Source organism: Littorina saxatilis, unplaced genomic scaffold, assembly GCF_037325665.1.
Source record: "Littorina saxatilis isolate snail1 unplaced genomic scaffold, US_GU_Lsax_2.0 scaffold_1035, whole genome shotgun sequence".
NCBI classification, from domain to species: Eukaryota; Metazoa; Mollusca; class Gastropoda; order Littorinimorpha; family Littorinidae; genus Littorina; species Littorina saxatilis.
Window position 1 is genome coordinate 17,501 of NW_027126477.1, and position 20,000 is coordinate 37,500.

Here is a 20,000-nt window from a genome sequence, read left to right on the forward strand (position 1 = left end):
GTCGGTGAGAGTGTGAACGTTACCAGCATACACCAAACAATGAGTCTGTGTGTCGGTGAGAGTGTGAACGTTACCAGCATACACCAAACAATGAGTCTGTCACAGGTCAGTTTTTGTCAGCCTGTTTCTTTCTGCGTGCGCCTTCCAAAGGAAGTTTATGGAAGGAAAACACGCCGCCTTTTCGTATTAGCTAAAGAAACAGGTACTGCCTTGACTTTACTTTCTTTCACTCTTTCCCATGCTCTCGAAGTAGCGGAGAAAGGTCAACACAGGTTTACATAATTTAATACATGGATAGTGTTAATAAAATTCTTGCAATGCAGCACACATTAATCAGGTTAGTCTATATTTTTGCTAAATATCAGTATCGTACTAAATGTATCACACACTGTTCAAGCTAGGTCATGTTACTTGGCTCACAGCACACACTGATCAAATGTCTATTGCTGCTGGATTTCAATTCTGTCATGGTAATCTAACGTAACTCCGCCGCTGCAAACGTTCTTCAGAATTTTCCCTTGGAGGACATCAAAACAAAAGGAATACACATAATGTTTATGAAGTTTTGACTTAGCTCGATGTCATTGAAAAGGTACTCGAGATGACTTGTAGCACTTGACTGGTCTAGAAGACCGCGCTCCTGGTTTGGTTCGTCACTCTTCTTCTCAAGACACCATCATCAAGTTAATAGCAGAAGTAGTCTGGTTACATCTCTCTCCACAAATACGGCAACATAAGGAAGAGGAAGATGAATGAATCGTTAGACCGTGGGTTCCTTCAAAGACAGGGGAACGGCTTTTCTTCCAAGCGTTCTTCGTTCCGTGGACTTGCGGAAAACGACCCTCTCGTGAAACGATTTTAGTTTACGTCAGTACACTTGGATACGTCACAAGAATACGTCACTTGGATACGTCGTGTAATGCGCGAGTAGTCTCGGTTGCCTATTCTATTCTTGACAGGTTCGCGCCTCATAATAATAATTCATGACAGCCCCTTTCTTGAGAATGAATTTCCCAAATTTAGTCACTATATGAAGCGCGACTTAAATAATCTGCTCCATGGTTGTCACAACCCGGTATTTCTTACCTCCTTTCTTCTTCACAAAAACGATTGGAGCATTGTACGGTGAGTTTGCCGGTTCAATGACCCCGAGCTTCAACATCTCGTCGATCTCGTCTTCGACCGTTTTCACCATCGCATGAGGTACGAGTCTCGGTCGAACAAACACAGGTTTCTTCTCTGTAAGTTCGATTCTGCACTTCTCCAAGTTGGTAGTAATCGGTACATCAGTCAGATTCTTGGAGAATGCACTACAGATCGCTTTCGCCTCTTTTGTTCTTTCTCTACTCAATTCTTTACAGAAGTTCACGCTTGTGACATCTTCTGTACGAGTAGTTTCCAGCAGAGGAATCATCTTCTGAGTGTCTATTCGGAAGATATCATCGTTCATCGTATCATCTTCCTCGATGACTACGGCGATGTGTTCTTCTGCTTCTTCTTTTTTTTTTCGTCAATTCTGTTTCTGAGGTCGACAACGTATTCTGCTGTCGTCTTCTGTTCACCTTCGACCGATTCATCAGTCCATGCACGACGCAGAACCTGCATGGGACCTCTGATGGTCTTGCCATACCGCATTTCAAAGGGTGAGAACCCCAGACTGTCTTGAGGTGCTTTCTTGGTTCTGCCTTTTGGCGCTGTTCTTTGGCATGTGTCACACGAGAGACAGTAACGTTTTATGTCTCCGACCAAACCTGGCCACCAGAACTCACACCTGATTCTATCAGTGGTTTTCTTCTGCCCGAGATGACCTGTCATCGGGTGGTCGTGCCCAAAAGAAAGCACTTTGCTTCTCATTTCTTTGGGAACAACGACTTTACTAGATTCACTCCCGGTTTTGTCGAGGGTTGTCCTGTACAAGATTTCTTTCTTGTATACATATTTCACACCGTGGAATGATTCTCCTGAAACAGCCATTTGGCGTACTTTTGCCAGTGTTTCATCATCATTCTGAGCCTTCTTGAGATCTTGCGGGGAATACATCTTGTGTGTATTTCTGTCATCATGACTAGTTCCCGGCACAGGTTTCTCATTCCGTTTTTTTTTTTCTCTTCTCTTGCTTCCGTGTACTGACCGCCGCGTTGGTCTCACCTTGATACCAACTCGGGTCACGTACCGGAAACAAAGGGGTCTTCCTCTTGTTCTGGCCTACACCATACCATTTTCCTATGAGGACAGGATAAATGGGATCTTCGAGTATGACCACTTCGGTTTTGGCATCAAAATACGGACAGTCAATGTGGGCCACAGCCGTGGGACACAATTTCCGTGTTTTCTTCTCTGCGAGAGTAGTTTCTTTTTTCTTTGCCAAGTACCTTTCTTCAGGTATAAGGTCGGCCCTGACCATAATACCTGAGCACCCGGAATCGCGTAATGCTTTTACGATTCGGCCGTCTAATTTGATGAACACTTCCTCTTTGAAATCCTTCTTTTTGCACGACTTGCACAGCTTGTCAAGATGTACGGGGATTTCTTGTCCATCAAATTCATTTCGAACATGAACTGCGTGAACGCTTTCTCCCTTATTGGGACAAAATCGCGACAGGTGCCCTTTGCCCTTGCAAAAAAAACAACAGCCTGTGGCTTTCAGTCTTTGCTTTTCATCATCGCTCACGTATTTATGTTCTTTCTGTGACGATTTCTCTTTCGCGTCACTTTCGACGACGTTCGAACCTTTCGTGTTCGAAAACGCGCTGCCGCTAGAATGGTTTTGGTGAGATTGCCGTGGCCTGATGTTCGAACGTGATTGTTCGTACTCCGTGGCAATTTCGCCCATTTCTTTCGCAGACTTCGGTTTCCGATCAAGTACGTGCAACATCACTTCGGCAGGGAAGGTGTTCTCTAATTGTTCTCTGAGAACTAGATCCTTCAGATCTGCCACATGTTCATCGCACTTGGCTAACTCGATCCATTTATCGAGGATGCGCTCAAGTTTGGTGACATGTTCTTTGTACGTGTCAGATGGGTTTCGCTTCAGCTGACGGAATTTCTTCCGATATTGATCTGCTGTCAGTTGAAATCCATCATACAACGCATTCTTCAAAGTGTTGTAGTTGCGCGCGTCTTCGAAACTGAGTTTTGCATAAATGGTTCTTGCCTTTCCTTTCAGGAAATACACCATTCTCGTAGCTTTGCGTTCGTCGTCGAGATGACAGTCGGTTGCATAATGTTCAAATTGTGCAAACCAACTCTCGATGTCGTCTTTGTCATCAAGAAAAGGGATTTTTGGGATAAAGTCGTCATCCCCACGACGCCTCGACGCGTTATTGTTGGCGTTGTCTCGGCGTGCTTCCGTTTGTATCCTCAACTGTTCTAGCTGAAACGCGCGATCGGCTTCTCGTTCACGTTCGAGAACTTCACGTTCACGTTCACGTTCGAGAACTTCACGTTCACGTTCACGTTCGAGAACTTCACGTTCACGTTCACGTTCCTCTCGTGCGCGTTCTTCAGCTACAAACTCCCGCAAGTCTTTGCCTTCGAGTCCTAACTCTCGTCCTATCGCCAAAAGTTCGCGAGTCCACTCCAATCCGGATTTTACAGGGTGGATCGGACCTGCACGTTCATTACTCGCAGCGGATACATAAGTCGTTACACGCGCGCCTAACGTCTGAGAATCATTATCGCTCGATTCTCCTTGGGTGTTGACATATGTGTCACCCCCTTCAACATCTGAAACTACGGCCTCGGCCGTATTCTGGTTCTGCGGGTCAGCGTTCATTCTTGCTATATGCGCCCTAGTACTCGGGTGTTTGGATGTTTGCATATCCTTTACGTTAACTCACACACAGATATTCACTGAATCAAACTGCAAATACGTGATGCTCGGTTGAAAAACCGATTTGACTAAACTGCTTTTCACACACTATTTACTAGAGAGAGAAAACTCCCCTACTATAGAATGAAGTGTTACTTTAGTGAAGCTCACTTTGCTACTTGAATTCATGAACGTTCAACGTTACCTCAGTAAACGTTACGTGTCCCAATGACACGATTTCTCTGAACCATTCTAATACCCTTTTATAACCACGGATACCTAACACTAGAATTTATGGTTCTTCTGGTATATGTCAAACAATATACCGTTCTATCGAGTGAACTTCATTTTAATATCTCATCGGCGCTCCATCAACGTGGACCTTTCGCCTATATCAATATCAACTCGATTCTATCGCACAGTAAGTCGAAATAAGATTCTTCAATTATCTACTGCTGTATAGACAATAATCTAAATTTCCTAACCCTTACTCTTGGCGTTGTGAAGTGTGACTGTCTGCAGAATCAACTTCACTTCCACGGTCCTTCTGGACGAAGATGAGTGCTATCCCTCGTATATAACCCAATTCGCCCACCAACCTCCCACGGCGACCAACAATATTATAAATTTTGTCGACTAAGGGACACAGGATGGCCTGACAGGGTGTTAGTCCACTGTCTTCTGTTATAGCTTTTTGTTTAGCACAGCCAAATAGGGGGAACTAAACTACTATAACATTAGTGCTTTACGTGAATTATTATAGTGACGTCAAAGCCTTGCGTCACTCTTCATTTGGATTATTCCCGTGTGCTGAAGCACACACGTCAGACTCTGTTATCGTTAAATGATGAACTAACTATAAACATGAATAAATACAAAAGTTGATTTATACGATGATGAACATGAACGGACTAACACACAAACGAAAAACGAATAGGGAATTTGTTTGAAGAAAATTTGTTTGGGGAAGCCAAATTGAAATTACGAGTTACAAAATCCCGGACGAGCCCCCATATGTCACAGGTCAGTTTTCGTCAGCCTGTTTCTTTCTGCGTGCGCCTTCCAAAGGAAGTTTATGGAAGGAAAACACGCCGCCTTTTCGTATTAGCTAAAGAAACAGGTACTGCCTTGACTTTACTTTCCTTCACTCTTTCCCATGCTCTCGAAGTAGCGGAGAAAGGTCAACACAGGTTTACATAATTTAATACATGGATAGTGTTAATAAAATTCTTGCAATGCAGCACACATTAATCAGGTTAGTCTATATTTTTGCTAAATATCAGTATCGTACTAAATGTATCACACACTGTTCAAGCTAGGTCATGTTACTTGGCTCACAGCACACACTGATCAAATGTCTATTGCTGCTGGATTTCAATTCTGTCATGGTAATCTAACGTGACTCCGCCGCTGCAAACGTTCTTCAGAATTTTCCCTTGGAGGACATCAAAACAAAAGGAATACACATAATGTTTATGAAGTTTTGACTTAGCTCGATGTCATTGAAAAGGTACTCGAGATGACTTGTAGCACTTGACTGGTCTAGAAGACCGCGCTCCTGGTTTGGTTCGTCACTCTTCTTCTCAAGACACCATCATCAAGTTAATAGCAGTAGTAGTCTGGTTACATCTCTCTCCACAAATACGGCAACATAAGGAAGAGGAAGATGAATGAATCGTTAGACCGTGGGTTCCTTCAAAGACAGGGGAACGGCTTTTCTTCCAAGCGTTCTTCGTTCCGTAGACTTGCGGAAAACGACCCTCTCGTGAAACGATTTTAGTTTACGTCAGTACACTTGGATACGTCACAAGAATACGTCACTTGGATACGTCGTGTAATGCGCGAGTAGTCTCGGTTGCCTATTCTATTCTTGACAGGTTCGCGCCTCATAATAATAATTCATGACAGAGTCTGTGTGTCGGTGAGAGTGTGAACGTTACCAGCATACACCAACCAATGAGTCTGTGTGTCGGTGAGAGTGTGAACGTTACCAACATACACCAAACAATGAGTTTGTGTGTCGATGAGAGTGTGAACGTTACCAACACCAAACAATGAGTCTGTGTGTCGGTGAGAGTGTGAACGTTACCAGCATACACCAAGCAATGAGTCTGTGTGTCGGTGAGAGTGTGAATGTTACCAGCATACACCAAACAATGAGTTTGTGTGTCGGTGAGAGTGTGAACGTTACCAGTATACACCAAACAATGAGTCTGTGTGTCGGTGAGAGTGTGAATGTTACCAGCATACACCAAACAATGAGTCTGTGTGTCGGTGAGAGTGTGAACGTCACAAGCATACACCAAACAATGAGTCTGTGTGTCGATGAGAGTGTGAACGTTACCAGCATACATCAAACAATGAGTCTGTGTGTCGGTGAGAGTGTGAACGTTACCAGCATACACCAAACAATGAGTCTGTGTGTCGGTGAGAGTGTGAACGTTACCAGCATACACCAAACAATGAGTCTGTGTGTCGGTGAGAGTGTGAACGTTACCAGCATACACCAAACAATGAGTCTGTGTGTCGGTGAGAGTGTGAACGTTACCAGCATACACCAAACAATGAGTCTGTGTGTCGATGAGAGTGTGAACGTTACCAGCATACACCAAACAATGAGTCTGTGTGTCGGTGAGAGTGTGAACGTTACCAGCATACACCAAACAATGAGTATGTGTGTCGGTGAGAGTGTGAACGTTACCAGCATACACCAAACAATGAGTCTGTGTGTCGGTGAGAGTGTGAACGTTATCAGCATACACCAAACAATGAGTCTGTGTGTCGGTGAGGGTGTGAACGTTACCAACATACACCAAACAATGAGTCTGTGTGTCGGTGAGAGTGTGAACGTCACCAGCATACACCAAACAATGAATCTGTGTGTCGGTGAGAGTGTGAACGTTACCAGCATACACCAAACAATGAGTCTGTGTGTCGGTGAGAGTGTGAACGTTACCAGCATACACCAAACAATGAGTCTGTGTGTCGGTGAGAGTGTGAACGTCACCAGCATACACCAAACAATGAGTCTGTGTGTCGGTGAGAGTGTGAACGTTACAAGCTTACACCAAACAATGAGTCTGTGTGTCGGTGAGAGTGTGAACGTTACCAGCATACACCAAACAATGAGTCTGTGTGTCGGTGAGAGTGTGAACGTTACCAGCATACACCAAGCAATGAGTCTGTGTGTCGGTGAGAGTGTGAACGTTACCAGCATACACCAAACAATGAGTCTGTGTGTCGGTGAGAGTGTGAACGTTACCAGCATACACCAAACAACGAGTCTGTGTGTCGGTGAGAGTGTGAACGTTACCAGCATACACCAAACAATGAGTCTGTGTGTCGGTGAGTGTGTGAACGTTACCAGCATACACCAAACAATGAGGCTTCCGTACAACAACAACAGCGGATCAGAAGCAGTTACACAGCCCATGAACGAACAAACAAACAAACAAACAAACTGGTTTATTTTCATTTGCTTATATGTTTCTCTCTCCTCTAACTCCGCACTCTTTCTCTCCTCAGCATCTGCACTCTTAACATCAACATGGATTAGATATTAAAAAAATAATTGCATTTGCGAAACGTCTCAGAGCAGACCGTGTTCACAAACAAAGGGTTTACCACTGTCGCACGGAGCGTCGTTCGAAACCTCTCAGAACAAAACTTGTTCACAAACAAAGGGTCTATCGATGTCGCATCGCACGTCGTTCCAGCGGTCAGCAAAGTCCGGCCAGAACGTTGCGCAGTCCTCCTTTCCCGCGCCGTCGCTGGGTTGCCCTGGCTGCCACTTGGTGAAGGTAGGAGGCTGGCCGGAGGGGAGAAGGAAGAGTCCCTCCGTTCCTACGTCACTGAGTCCCATCCACGCTTGCCCGGCTGACATCACATATTTATCAAAGGTATTAGTTAGCACCACAGGAGCTTGTATCAAAGCGCCGGTCGATTATCATTTACTGCTTCATCCTTACTGTTTCCTTACTATTACTAAGTAAGGATGAAAGAGTAAAACATAATCGATCGGCGCTTTGATACAAGCTCCAGTGGTTAGTACATGTATTTTAATGGTAATACAATGGAGCCCCCCTTTTAAGACTCCCCCACCGGCACGGTTGGCCTAGTGGTAAGGCGTCCGCCCCGTGATCGGGAGGTCGTGGGTTCGAACCCCGGCCGGGTCATACCTAAGACTTTAAAATTGGCAATCTAGTGGCTGCTCCACCTGGCGTCTGGCATTATGGGGTTAGTGCTAGGACTGGTTGGTCCGGTGTCAGAATAATGTGACTGGGTGAAACATGAAGCCTGTGCTGCGACTTCTGTCTTGTGTGTGGCGCACGTTATAGCACCGCCCTGATATGGCCCTTCGTGGTCGGCTGTGCGTTAAGCAAACACACAAACAAACAAACAAACAAACAAACACAAACAAACAAACAAACAAACAAACAAACAAATTAAGACTCCCCAATTTAAGACATCCTCCATTTTTAGACCACGCTTTTTATATTTAGTCAAGTTTTGACTAAATATTTTAACATCGAAGGGGAATCGAAACGAGGGTCGTGGTGTATGTGCGTGCGTGTGTGTGTGTGTGTGTGTGTGCGTGCGTGTGTGTGTGTGTGTGTAGAGCGATTCAGACTAAACTACTGGACCGATCTTTATGAAATTTGACATGAGAGTTCCTGGGTATGAAATCCCCGAACATTCTTTTCGTTTTTTTGATAAATGTCTTTGATGACGTCATATCCGGCTTTTCGTGAAAGTTGAGGCGGCACTGTCACGCCCTCATTTTTCAACCAAATTGGTTGAAATTTTGGTCAAGTACTCTTCGACGAAGCCCGGGGTTCGGTATTGCATTTCAGCTTGGTGGCTTAAAAATTTATTAATGACTTTGGTCATTAAAAATCTGAAAATTGTAAAAAAAAAATAAAAAATTATAAAACGATCCAAATTTACGTTCATCTTATTTTCCATCATTTGCTGATTCCAAAAACATATAAATATGTTATATTCGGATTAAAAACAAGCTCTGAAAATTAAATATATAAAAAAATTTATCAAATTTTTTTTTTCGAAATCAATTTAAAAACACTTTCATCTTATTCCTTGTCGATTCCTGATTTCAAAAATATATAGATATCATATGTTTGGATGAAAAACACGCTCAGAAAGTTAAAACGAAGAGAGGTACAGAAAAGCGTGCTATCCTTCTCAGCGCAACGAATACCCCGCTCTTCTTGTCAATTCCACGTGCACTGCCTTTGCCACGGGCGGTGGAGTGACGATGCTACGAGTATACGGTCTTGCTGCGTTCAGTTTCATTCTGTGAGTTCGACAGCTACTTGACTAAATATTGTATTTTCGCCTTACGCGACTTGTTTAACTTTTCTTTTGAAGCTTTGTACATTTACCTCCATTTTAAGACTCCTCCGTTTTAAGACTCCCTCCATTTTAAGACTCCCTCCGTTTTAAGACCTGATTTTCTCAGATTGTTTAATGTCTTAAAAGGGAGGTTCCACTGTACCGTTGTAGTGTTTCCTTTGTCCTAATGTACAAGCATCACCGCTGTAATTTCTCATTTTGAGATAATAAAGTGACTTTGATTTGATTTGATTTGATGAGGGCGTGTGTTATATTATTACAGTGGTTTAGGTATTCTAGTGGGGATGGTTTGCAATTATAATAAAATAATCGGATTTCCCTTCTTTGTGTCTGTCATTCTGGTGAACTGATCTAACCCAGTGTCTTGTCTTGTAAGTAAATGACTTGTTCGCAGCCGCAGTCAAACTGACCTAGTAATGATCACACTGAGATGATAAGTTCTGCGCAGCCGCAGTAAAAAGGAACATAGGGAAACGCATGAAAACTCTCGAAAGTTGGATGAAACTAATACGTTTGACCCCGTGTGAAAAGGGAGCCAGATGAAACTTAACAAGTCGCGTTAGGCGAAAATACAACATTTAGTCAAGTAGCTGTCAAACTCACAGAATGAAACTGAACGCAATGCAACGCAGCAAGACCGTATACTCGTAGCATCGTCAGTCCACCGCGCACGGCAAAGGCAGTGAAATTGACAAGAAGAGCGGGGTAGTACTTGCGCTGAGAAGGATAGCACGCTTTTCTGTACCTCTCTTTGTTTTAACTTTCTGAGCGTGTTTTTAATCCAAACATATCATATCTATATGTTTTTGGAATCAGGAACCGACAAGGAATAAGATGAAAGTATTTTTAAATTGATTTCGAAAATTTAATTTTGATAATAATTTTTATATATATTTAATTTTCAGAGCTTGTTTATAATCCAAATATAACAAACTTATATGTTTTTGGAATTAGCAAATGATGGAGAATAAGATGAACGTACATTTGGATCGTTTTAGAAAAAAATATATTTTTTTACAATTTTCAGATTTTTAATGACCAAAGTCATCAATTAATTTTTAAACCACCAAGCTGAAATGCAATACCGAAGTCCGGCCTTCGTCGAAGATTGCTTGGCCAAAATTTCAATCAATTTGATTGAAAAATGAGGGCGTGACAGTGCCGCCTCAACTTTTACAAAAAGCCGGATATGACGTCATCAAAGGTATTTATCAAAAAAATGAAAAAAACGTTCGGGGATATCAATCCCAGGAACTCTCATGTCAAATTTCATAAAGATCGGTCCAGTAGTTTGGTCTGAATCGCTCTACACACACACACACAGACAGACAGACAGACAGACAGACACACACACACACACACACACACACACACACACACACACACACACACACACACACACACACACATACACCACGACCCTCGTTTCGATTCCCCCTCGATGTTAAAACATTTAGTCAAAACTTGACTAAATGTAAAAAACAAAAGAACAGACCAACAACAAACCAACCAATCAACATACAAACGCAAAAACGAACCAACCAACAAACACACACACACACACACACACACACACACACACACACACACACACACACACACACACACGCACACACACACACACACACATAAAGAAAGCACCCCCCCCCCCTACCCCTGAAAAAAGACATGCCACTAGGAAATTATCAATAAGCCATGAACAAACATGTATTACAAGTCGAATGAAGTGTTCTTGAAATTAAACCTATTAACAACATTTAAAAGTTCTTGTGGAGTCTCTGTGTGTGTGTGTGTGTGTGTGTGTGTGTGTGTGTGTGTGTGTGTGTGTGTTTATGCATGTTTATGTGTGTGCGAGCGCGCGCGCGTGTGTGTTCTTATGTGCATGTGTGTGTGTATCTCTCTCTCTGCCTGTCCTCTTTCTTTGTCTATGTGTACGTGTGTAATGCAAAGAGTGTATTATCAACCTGACCTCCTGCAGCAGTCACCATGGTGAAGACAAAGGAGTTCTCTGCCTGGGAGTCGATCTCCACCAGCCCAGCCCCCATGGTTTCGCACTCTACCTGCAGAGTCAGAAATCCCAAAACAGGTATAGTGCTAACGTTCCAACATTCAGAGTTTTAAAAACACAAGAGTTGTAGGTTATTGGAACGTTTGGTTATTGACAAAGCAAAACGTTACATTTACAGTACGTAAGTAAATTTTAAGGGGCTTATTGTCCGTCAGGTCTTAATTGCCTATATTGGACATGAATTGGTTTATACGATTCGAGTTTTTACGCCCTCACGGCTTTTGATGTATGCGTGTTTAGGTGGTATCAGCCATCTGCACTTATGGTAGAATGACCAAGATCTTTAACGTGCCATTGTGGTGACACGGGGGTGGGAGATGCATACCGTCTCTGGGTCTGCACATAAAGTTGACCCGTGTCCGGATTCGAACCAGCGACCTTTCGATCACAAGTCCAGTGCTCTACCACCTGAGCTACCCGGGCCCCCATTACAGTATGTCGACACAGAGATCTTTTAAGTAAACAGACAGATAAACACTTCTGGTACAAACAATGAACTTATCTCAAAATCGTCGATGAATAACCCGTGCAAGATGCTGTCGAGGTAATGATTGATCGTAAGACCGACTCGGAGTGGCATTGAATAAAACAGGGACAGATTGGGGTAAAGGGTGGGGTGTGTTGGTGACTTCGGGGCGAAGGGGGGGGGGGGGGGGGGGGCAGATCTTACCTCTGCATTTTGCCAGGTGGCGGCAATGCTGATGTACTTGTAACACGACTCTCCGAGTAACTTCCATGATCGTGGGCACTTATCTGAAATCATCAACGCCCGATTATGAACAATGTGTAATGTGTATTCAGTATTATGTATATGTTACTTGTGTAAACGTAATGTGAGGGTGTAAGACATGAATTAATTGATTGTGAATAGTAAAACACACACACACACACACACACACACACACACACACACACACACACACACACACACACACACACACACACAAACAATTAAAAAAAAATTAAATCCACACCCACAGTTACCTGTAGTCATGGAAACATGGTAGTTTTCCACTATGAGGAACACATGGAAGAACACATACCCATACCGGTCTTTCAAATTGATATTTGAATATTCGTCTCCGTTTCCGTTTGCTTGCTTGTTCGATTGGTGGTCTGCCACATGATTTAGTCATTTGTGCTGTGTAATATGTCATTATGCTCTTTCAAATTGCAGATTGAGCAAGGTATGGTTGTAACCATGCAAGACCACACAACTGCCCAACAAATATGCATGATGATGGAGTTCGTCTCTCTCTCTCTCTCTCTCTCTCTCTCTCTCTCTCTCTCTCTCTCTCTCTCTCTCTCTCTCTCTCTCTCTCTCTCTCTCTCTCTCTCTCTCTCTCTCTCTCTCTCTGCATGATGCATAGAATTATGTCAGGGAATGCCCCTACACTCATTGCCTCAAATTTCAAAATAAATCATTATAGAAAATGTAACAAATTAATTACACCAACTCCAAGAATTGACCTGTACAAGTCGAGTCTATCATATTCTGGAGCAATTATGTGGAACGCCATTCCAAATATAATTAAATTACGAATTCATGAAACATCATTCAAGGAATATTACATGCTGTTTCTTTTACAAAACTTATAAGAAATATTATCAAGCAGCTGGCAAAATATAACTGTACTCTCTGATTATATTAAAAAAAACATGATTATATATAATTCATGAAGGATTTTTATTTTTTAAAATTTTTATTTTATTTTTTTATTTTTATACAAACACATATTTCTCTGTTATATATAATTTTCAAGCATTGCTAAAGAATCCTAATGCATCTTAAAATGTCTTATTGGTTGCTTGACATGTTAATTATGGTAAATATGTCATTTGTACTATTGTTAAACTTATGTTTTATTTCTTCTTGTTTGTTACCCCTCAATGGGCGAGGGCCGGATGAAAAGAAGCATGTATAGATTGCTTATTCTGTCACCCTCGTAAAATAAATTTCAATTCAATTCAATTCAATTCAATTCTCTCTCTCTCTCTCTCTCTCTCTCTCTCTCTCTCTCTCTCTCTCTCTCTCCCCTCTCTCTCTATCTTCCCCCCTCTATCTCTGTCTGTCTGTCTGTTTGTCTGTCTGTCTCTCAGATTATTTGTTAGAAAAGGTATTAGAACACACCTGAAAGTACGCTGGAGTAGCCTCCCTTCCCGGATTTAGAACGCGTTTCGTGTCGTAACAGATTATTCACTTATTAGCCATATCCGTATGCACAATAATGAAATAAACATTAGGAAATGGCAGAAGTTTACAACTATCGACATTCTCTATCAGTGCAATAAAAAAAAACAATCGTTAGAACTTGCATTTACGACATGTCGTGCGTGAGAACGTGTCAGTAAACAAGCACTTCTTGCCTGGCTGAAGAACCCTACGAGTCAATCTAAAACAGACGACAAGTAATGGAAAGCAGTCTGCGGATAAACATAACAAACTGCTGATGAAAAAGTGTGTTCATCCCTGCTCTGGATAAAAGACATCGGACTGATGACAACGTGGCAACGTACACGCGAAAAGATTTTTTTCAGATTATCGCTTCAACATTTTATTACACGTACTTGGGGCAGATCTGAATTTCACACTGGAAGATGACATGTTCTTTGCCGACAGAAATCACGATGGGACAATATGCAGATTGTGTTGAAGAGATTTTTGCAGATTATCGCATCTATATTCTATTGCTCAGATCAATGCACGTAGTTGGGGTAGATCTGAATTTCGCAATGGAAGACGACAAATCGGTCTTGTGAGTTGAGAACCACATGTTCATTGGCGGCAGAAATCACTATGGGACCAGATGAGGATTGTGTTGAGGAGGTTAATACTGACTGACTTTAAAGGCATATGTACGCGCTCCCGTGTTTACAAAGTGTAGTTTGCCCATAATCGATGTCAAACGCACCATAAGACCATGTAATGACGATATGTCGCCATGCGCGGACCATATACATGCATTACAGCTTGTTTTAGAGTCTCAAAAACTTTGGATGTAAACAAAGACGCGGAGTTATTTCCCTTGCGTCAACGCTACCTCTGTTGGCAAATCTATAAATAGGACGATCCAGATCAAAATGAAAATTAACATATCTCAACATTGAAGGGGTCCTAGACCACAATATTTTGCAGGGAACTTAATTTAGCATGTCTCCAGCTGTTGGTAAAGCAATTAGCGTGTATAGTCATCGAGTACATATGGCTTTAAATGAAGAGTTCCTATACCTGGTTTTTGTAGAGAGGCATCATGATGATATCCTGTTTTTTTTTTTTAACGTTCTTGGTGACAACGCGCCAGAATCGCACGAAGATCGAACTCTCGGAGAAAACAAGTTTATCGCTGAACATCGGAAACTAGTGTAAAAGTATTGCTCTTCCTGTCTGATCAGTCTCCCCGTTAAATCTACAGGCTACATTACTTATCAGGTAACTTACCAAACCGGAGTGTGTGTGTGAGTGTGTCAGTGTGTGTGTGTGTGTATGTGTGTGTGTGTGTGTGTGTGTGTGTGTGTGTGTGTGTGCCGGATTACCACCATTAACGCACCCTTTTGGACTTTTCTACGTAACCTTACTATGCCTGCTGTGACATTCACGAGGATTATTGTGATTCTTGGACAATCGTGTGCCTGTGCTGGACTTGCAGGAAGACAAAGGGCGTCGGAACGGTATACGTGCTGCCAAGCGTGCACGGACAGAGCGCAGTGTGAACCGAGAGTGAGTGTGTCATTGTGTGGAAGTTTTGCTTGATTGATTTATTCATGATTTAATTTGCTTTTTGGTTCAATAGAAAAATCTGTGTACGTTATACTTTGTATTTTGTGGTGTGATTCGCCGAGTGCGAGACCCCCATCCCCGAACGCCTCTGTGGGTAGAATCGTATACTTGTGTGAGCAACGTGAGTGTGTAGATGAGAATGTGAAAGTTGCTTTGGACCCAGACACACACAGCAGACTTCAACGCAACAGCTAAGTTTCAGCCTCACAAAGAAATTCGAGTGACACAGCTAAGGGTTGTACTTGTTATTTCTCTATTAAAACAAATGTTTCAAGATCTTTAGGCCGAGTGGTAACGCACTTGCGCTCGGAATCGAGAGGTTGCGTGTTCAGGCCTGGGTCAGGCCGCAATTTTCTCCCCCCTTTCCTAACCTAGGTGGTGGGTTCAAGTGCTAGTCTTTCGGATGAGACGAAAAACCGAGGTCCCTTCGTGTACACTACATTGGGGTGTGCACGTTAAAGATCCCACGATTGACAAAAGGGTCTTTCCTGGCAAAATTGAAAAGGCACAGATAAAAATGTCCACCAAATACCCGTGTGACTTGGAATAAAGGCCGTGAAAGGTGAATGCTCGCCCTAATAGGCTTGAGGTTTGCTGGCCGATGTGAATGCGTGATATATTGTGTAAAAAATTCCATCTCACACGGCAGAAATTAATATGTAAATCGCCGTGAGCTCTTGTGAGAAACGGCGATTAACAAAATAATGTCCATTATTATTATTATTATTATTAAAAATAAATTGTCTGTTTCTGATAACATGGGTAAACCGAATAGGTAGGTAGGGATTTTTTTTTTTTTTTTTTGCTAGGATAGAATTCTTGAAAATAACTAAATGACACAAAGAGACAAGACTCGCTATAGATAGATTTATACAAAAAAATAAAAAAAATGTAACAAAGGATATAAAATGATTGTTTTACCTGGTCTGGAATCTTCAGTAGTAATTGCATAAAAAAGTCTGATATATCAATTATCATGTTAACTTTTTCTTAAAATGGGTGCGCTAAATCCTAGTCTGTTTGTTTTTAATGGACTAAGCAATCCTTGGACTGACAGAAAAGATGTATTTTAAAAATGTCCACTTGCTTAAATTTTTCTAATTGGAAGAGAATATGCACTCTTTTGTGTTCAAATGGGTAAGGGGGTGGGGGTAGTAAAAGGATCACAGTTCAAGATTGTGCGCGACAAGAGGTGTGTTTCTTTTAACTGTGATAAAGAGCGAAAACTCAACTTGGTATCTAACACTATTTCTGAACACTGTACCCACTGCTTTAGCAATTTTAATTTATTTTTTCTGTATTCCAAACTTCTAATTCAGCTTCAAAAATGATTAAAAAAAAAGGTTTTTTTCTAAATTCAACAGTTAAATCACTATGTTGGATATTCTATTTTGCTTCCCTATTTCTGTTCTGAAGTTTTTGATCATCTGACTACCTTGCTTTTCTATTTGGAAGATAATATGCACTCTTTTCTGAAAAATGGGTAGGGGAAGGGGGTAGTAAAAGCATCACAGTTCAAGATTTTGCGCGACAAGAGGTGTGTTTCTTTTAACTGTGATGAAGAGGGATAACTCAACTTGGTATCTAACACTAGTTCTGAGCACTGTAACCACTTTTGCACTTTTAATTTATTTTTTTCTGTCTTCCAAGCTTTAAATTTAGATAATAAAATGAGTACAAAAAGTGTTTTTTTCTGAATTCACCAGTTAAATCACTCTGTTGGGTGTTCTATTTTGCTTCCCTATTTCTGTTCTTAAGTTTTGATCATCTGACTACCTTGCTTGTCTATTTGGAAGATAATATGCACTCTTTTCTGAAAAATGAGTAGGGGGTGGGGGTAGTAAAAGCATCACAGTTCAAAATTTTGCGCGACAAGAGGTGTATTTCTTTTAAAATTTGTAAAGAGGGATAACTCAAGTTGTTATTTAACACTATTTCTGAACACTGTAACCACTTTAACACTTTTAATTTATGTTTGACTGTGTTCCATGCTTCAAATTGGGCTTCAAAAATGGATACATAAGTGTTTATTTCCAAATTCACCAGTAAAATCACTATGTTTGATGTTCTATTTTGCTTCCCTATTTTTCTTCTTCAGTTTGTGATCATCCGATTGTTTTTTGTTAACATATAATTTATTCACAATACAATATCACAAATTCTTCAGTAGGGTTTGCGTGAAAAAATCTCATACCTATGCTCAAACTTCAGTCGTTATCTCAAAATTTTGCGCGACAAGCTCTATTCATTTTGTTTCTTCCTGATAAACAAAACACTGAACTAACATAAAAACAAACCTTTAAAACTGCCTAACCACTTTGAAATATGGCCTCAGGAGTGTACTCCAGCCTTATCTTAATCCTTGTGAAATAAAGTTCAACTTTCTCACTGTCTCTCTCTCCCCGTCTCTCTCTCTCCCTTCCTCCCTCTCTCTGTCTGTCTGTCTGTCTATTTCTCTCTCTCTCTCTTTCTCTCTCCCTCCCTCCCTCTCTCTGTCTGTCTGTCTGTCTGTCTATTTTCTCTCTCTCTCTCTCTCTCTCTCTCTCTCTCTCTCTCTCTCTCTCTCTCTCTCTCTCTCTCTCTCGCTCTCTCTCTCTTGTTTTATTGTGCAAGTGCTAATGTTTTGAAACCTTTAGCCAGTCTTCACAGAAGAGCAGTTAAGCTTATTATGCTAAAAAATCACACTCCTTCAGAATCTGATTATAAAAATTTGCAAGTATTACCATTTCAAAAAAGATTAATGTATAATAAAGGTGTTATAATGCATAAAGTGATGTCAGGATATGCACCGGAGACATTACGTGATAATGTTATTTTGAACTATAACAGACTAAAAATCATAACACCGACTCCACGTATTGACCTTTTCAAATCAAGCCTTCTTTATTCAGGTGCGGTCCTATGGAACTCACTGCCTATTTTTCTTAAGCATAAAACAAACACAGACAGCTTCAAAAAAAAGTATATGTCGCACATAATGCAACTAAACATGTGCTGAATGATTAATCAATTCATTTGAAATGTATGTGCATGTTAAACGAAATTATAATAATATGCAGATCTAAATTAAGTTATGTTAAAAATTGACATTTTTTATCGTTGGAAATTGTACTTAAAATGCAGTATGACAATTTATTTTTAAATTTGTATCTGTATATATGTTACAGTAAATTCTCAAAACCAGGACATTTGCGAAATCCCTGAAAATGTCAGTAAATTTGTGAATTTCCTGTTTCACTCGGGGATTTCACGAATTTCCTAAAAATTCTGTTTTCAAGGGGCAGGAAATTCGCAAATTTACTGAAACACATTTGAAGAGAAACAAGTGCTTTGTTAGTTGCTTGTGAACCATTTAATGATTCTCATTTCCTTATATTAACGTCGCCTGTATTTAGGCCTTTAGTTCCCACGGCTGTCGCTACGCTGAGTGAATCAGCAAGTTCACGTGCGCGTGTCGCTGTGAACACAGGCCTGTGTCCACTGCGTCAGTTCGCTGCCAAACTCACGCGAGTGCGCACACAAAAAATTTTCCCCTCCCTCCCACCCTTTTGAGCTTAGTGTGACTGGAATGCCTTATCCATTTTTAATAATTATGAAGAATTAACTGCCTCTGCATGTAGTTTTTTTAATTTTTTTTAATTTTTTTTATTTTATGCTTGTTTGTTGTATGGTGGTTATGCTTATGTTACAAGAAAGAAATAATTATGTGCGTGTGTCTGAGTTTAATTCGTTGTGTGAGGTTGTTGTTTTTCCTTTGTGTTTTTTTTAGCGCGTATGTTTGTGTGAGCCAAGACAGGATTATCCATCCTGCTGTTGTGGAGTATACTATGTTTTGATATTTATGCGCCACTGTGGGATGTTTATTATGCGCGCAGCAAATCCCCAGTGAAAATATGTACATGTCTTTTAATCTCATTTCAAGCGCGACATTTTGCATTATTTTATTATGGTATTTTATTGAAGCATGAATAAAGCTTCCAGTCACCCCCTCATCTTTGAGTGGTCTCCTTTTTGTTTATAAAACGATCCAAATTTACGTTCATCTTATTTTCCATCATTTGCTGAATCCAAAAACATATAAATATGTTATATTTGAATTAAAAACAAGCTCTGAAAATTAAATATATAAAAATTGTTATCAAAATTAAATTTTCCAAATCAATTTAAAAACACTTTCATCTTATTCCTTGTCGGTTCCTGATTCCAAAAACATATAGATATGATATGTTTGGATTAAAAACACGCTCAGAAAGTTAAAACGAAGAGAGGTACAGAAAAGCGTGCTATCTTTCTCAGCGCAACTACTACCCCGCTCTTCTTGTCAATTTCACTGCCTTTGCTGTGAGCGGTGGACTGACGATGCTACGAGTATACGGTCTTGCTGCGTTGCATTGCGTTCAGTTTCATTCTGTGAGTTCGACAGCTACTTGACTAAATGTTGTATTTTCGCCTTACGCGACTTGTTTTTTCTTCAAACAGTCAATCTATCAAAATCACAATGTAAAATAAAGAAAACGGACACTTTTTTTTTTTTTTAAAGAATTTTACAAATTTACTGAAACGTTTTTCATTGTTCAGTAAACTTGTGAAAAAATGGCATGCTCATTTCAGGAAGTTCGCAAATTTCCTAGAATTTTTAGGAAATTCGTGAAATCCCCGAGTGAAACAGGAAATTCACAAATTTACTGACATTTTCAGGGATTTCGCAAATTTCCTAGTTTCGAGAATTTACTGTAACATGTCCAAGTTGTGGAATGTGTCCAAGATGTGAAATGTGTCCAAGTTGTGGTATGTGTCCAAGATGTGGTATGTGTCCAAGTTGTGGTATGTGTCCAAGATGTGGTAATGTGTCCAAGATGTGGTAATGTGTCCAAGTTGTGGTATGTGTCCAAGATGTGCTATGTGTCCAAGTTGTGGTATGTGTCCAAGTTGTGGTATGGGTCCAAGATGTGAAATGTGTCCAAGATGCG

At 40.9% G+C, this 20,000-nt stretch overlaps 1 protein-coding gene across 1 annotated transcript in view; it reads right to left on the reverse strand.

The window, feature by feature from the left end:
- Window positions 1-7,277: 7,277 nt before the first annotated feature.
- LOC138954908 (perlucin-like protein) overlaps window positions 7,278-20,000 on the reverse strand; it is a 15,813-nt gene continuing 3,090 nt past the window's right edge. The window contains exons 2-4 of the mRNA XM_070326660.1: window positions 11,923-12,005; window positions 11,154-11,244; window positions 7,278-7,687 (exon numbers count right to left, since the gene is read on the reverse strand). Of these exons, the coding sequence (XP_070182761.1) occupies window positions 7,467-7,687; window positions 11,154-11,244; window positions 11,923-12,005 (395 nt within the window). The 3' untranslated portion in view covers window positions 7,278-7,466. The remainder of the gene's footprint in view (window positions 7,688-11,153; window positions 11,245-11,922; window positions 12,006-20,000) is intronic.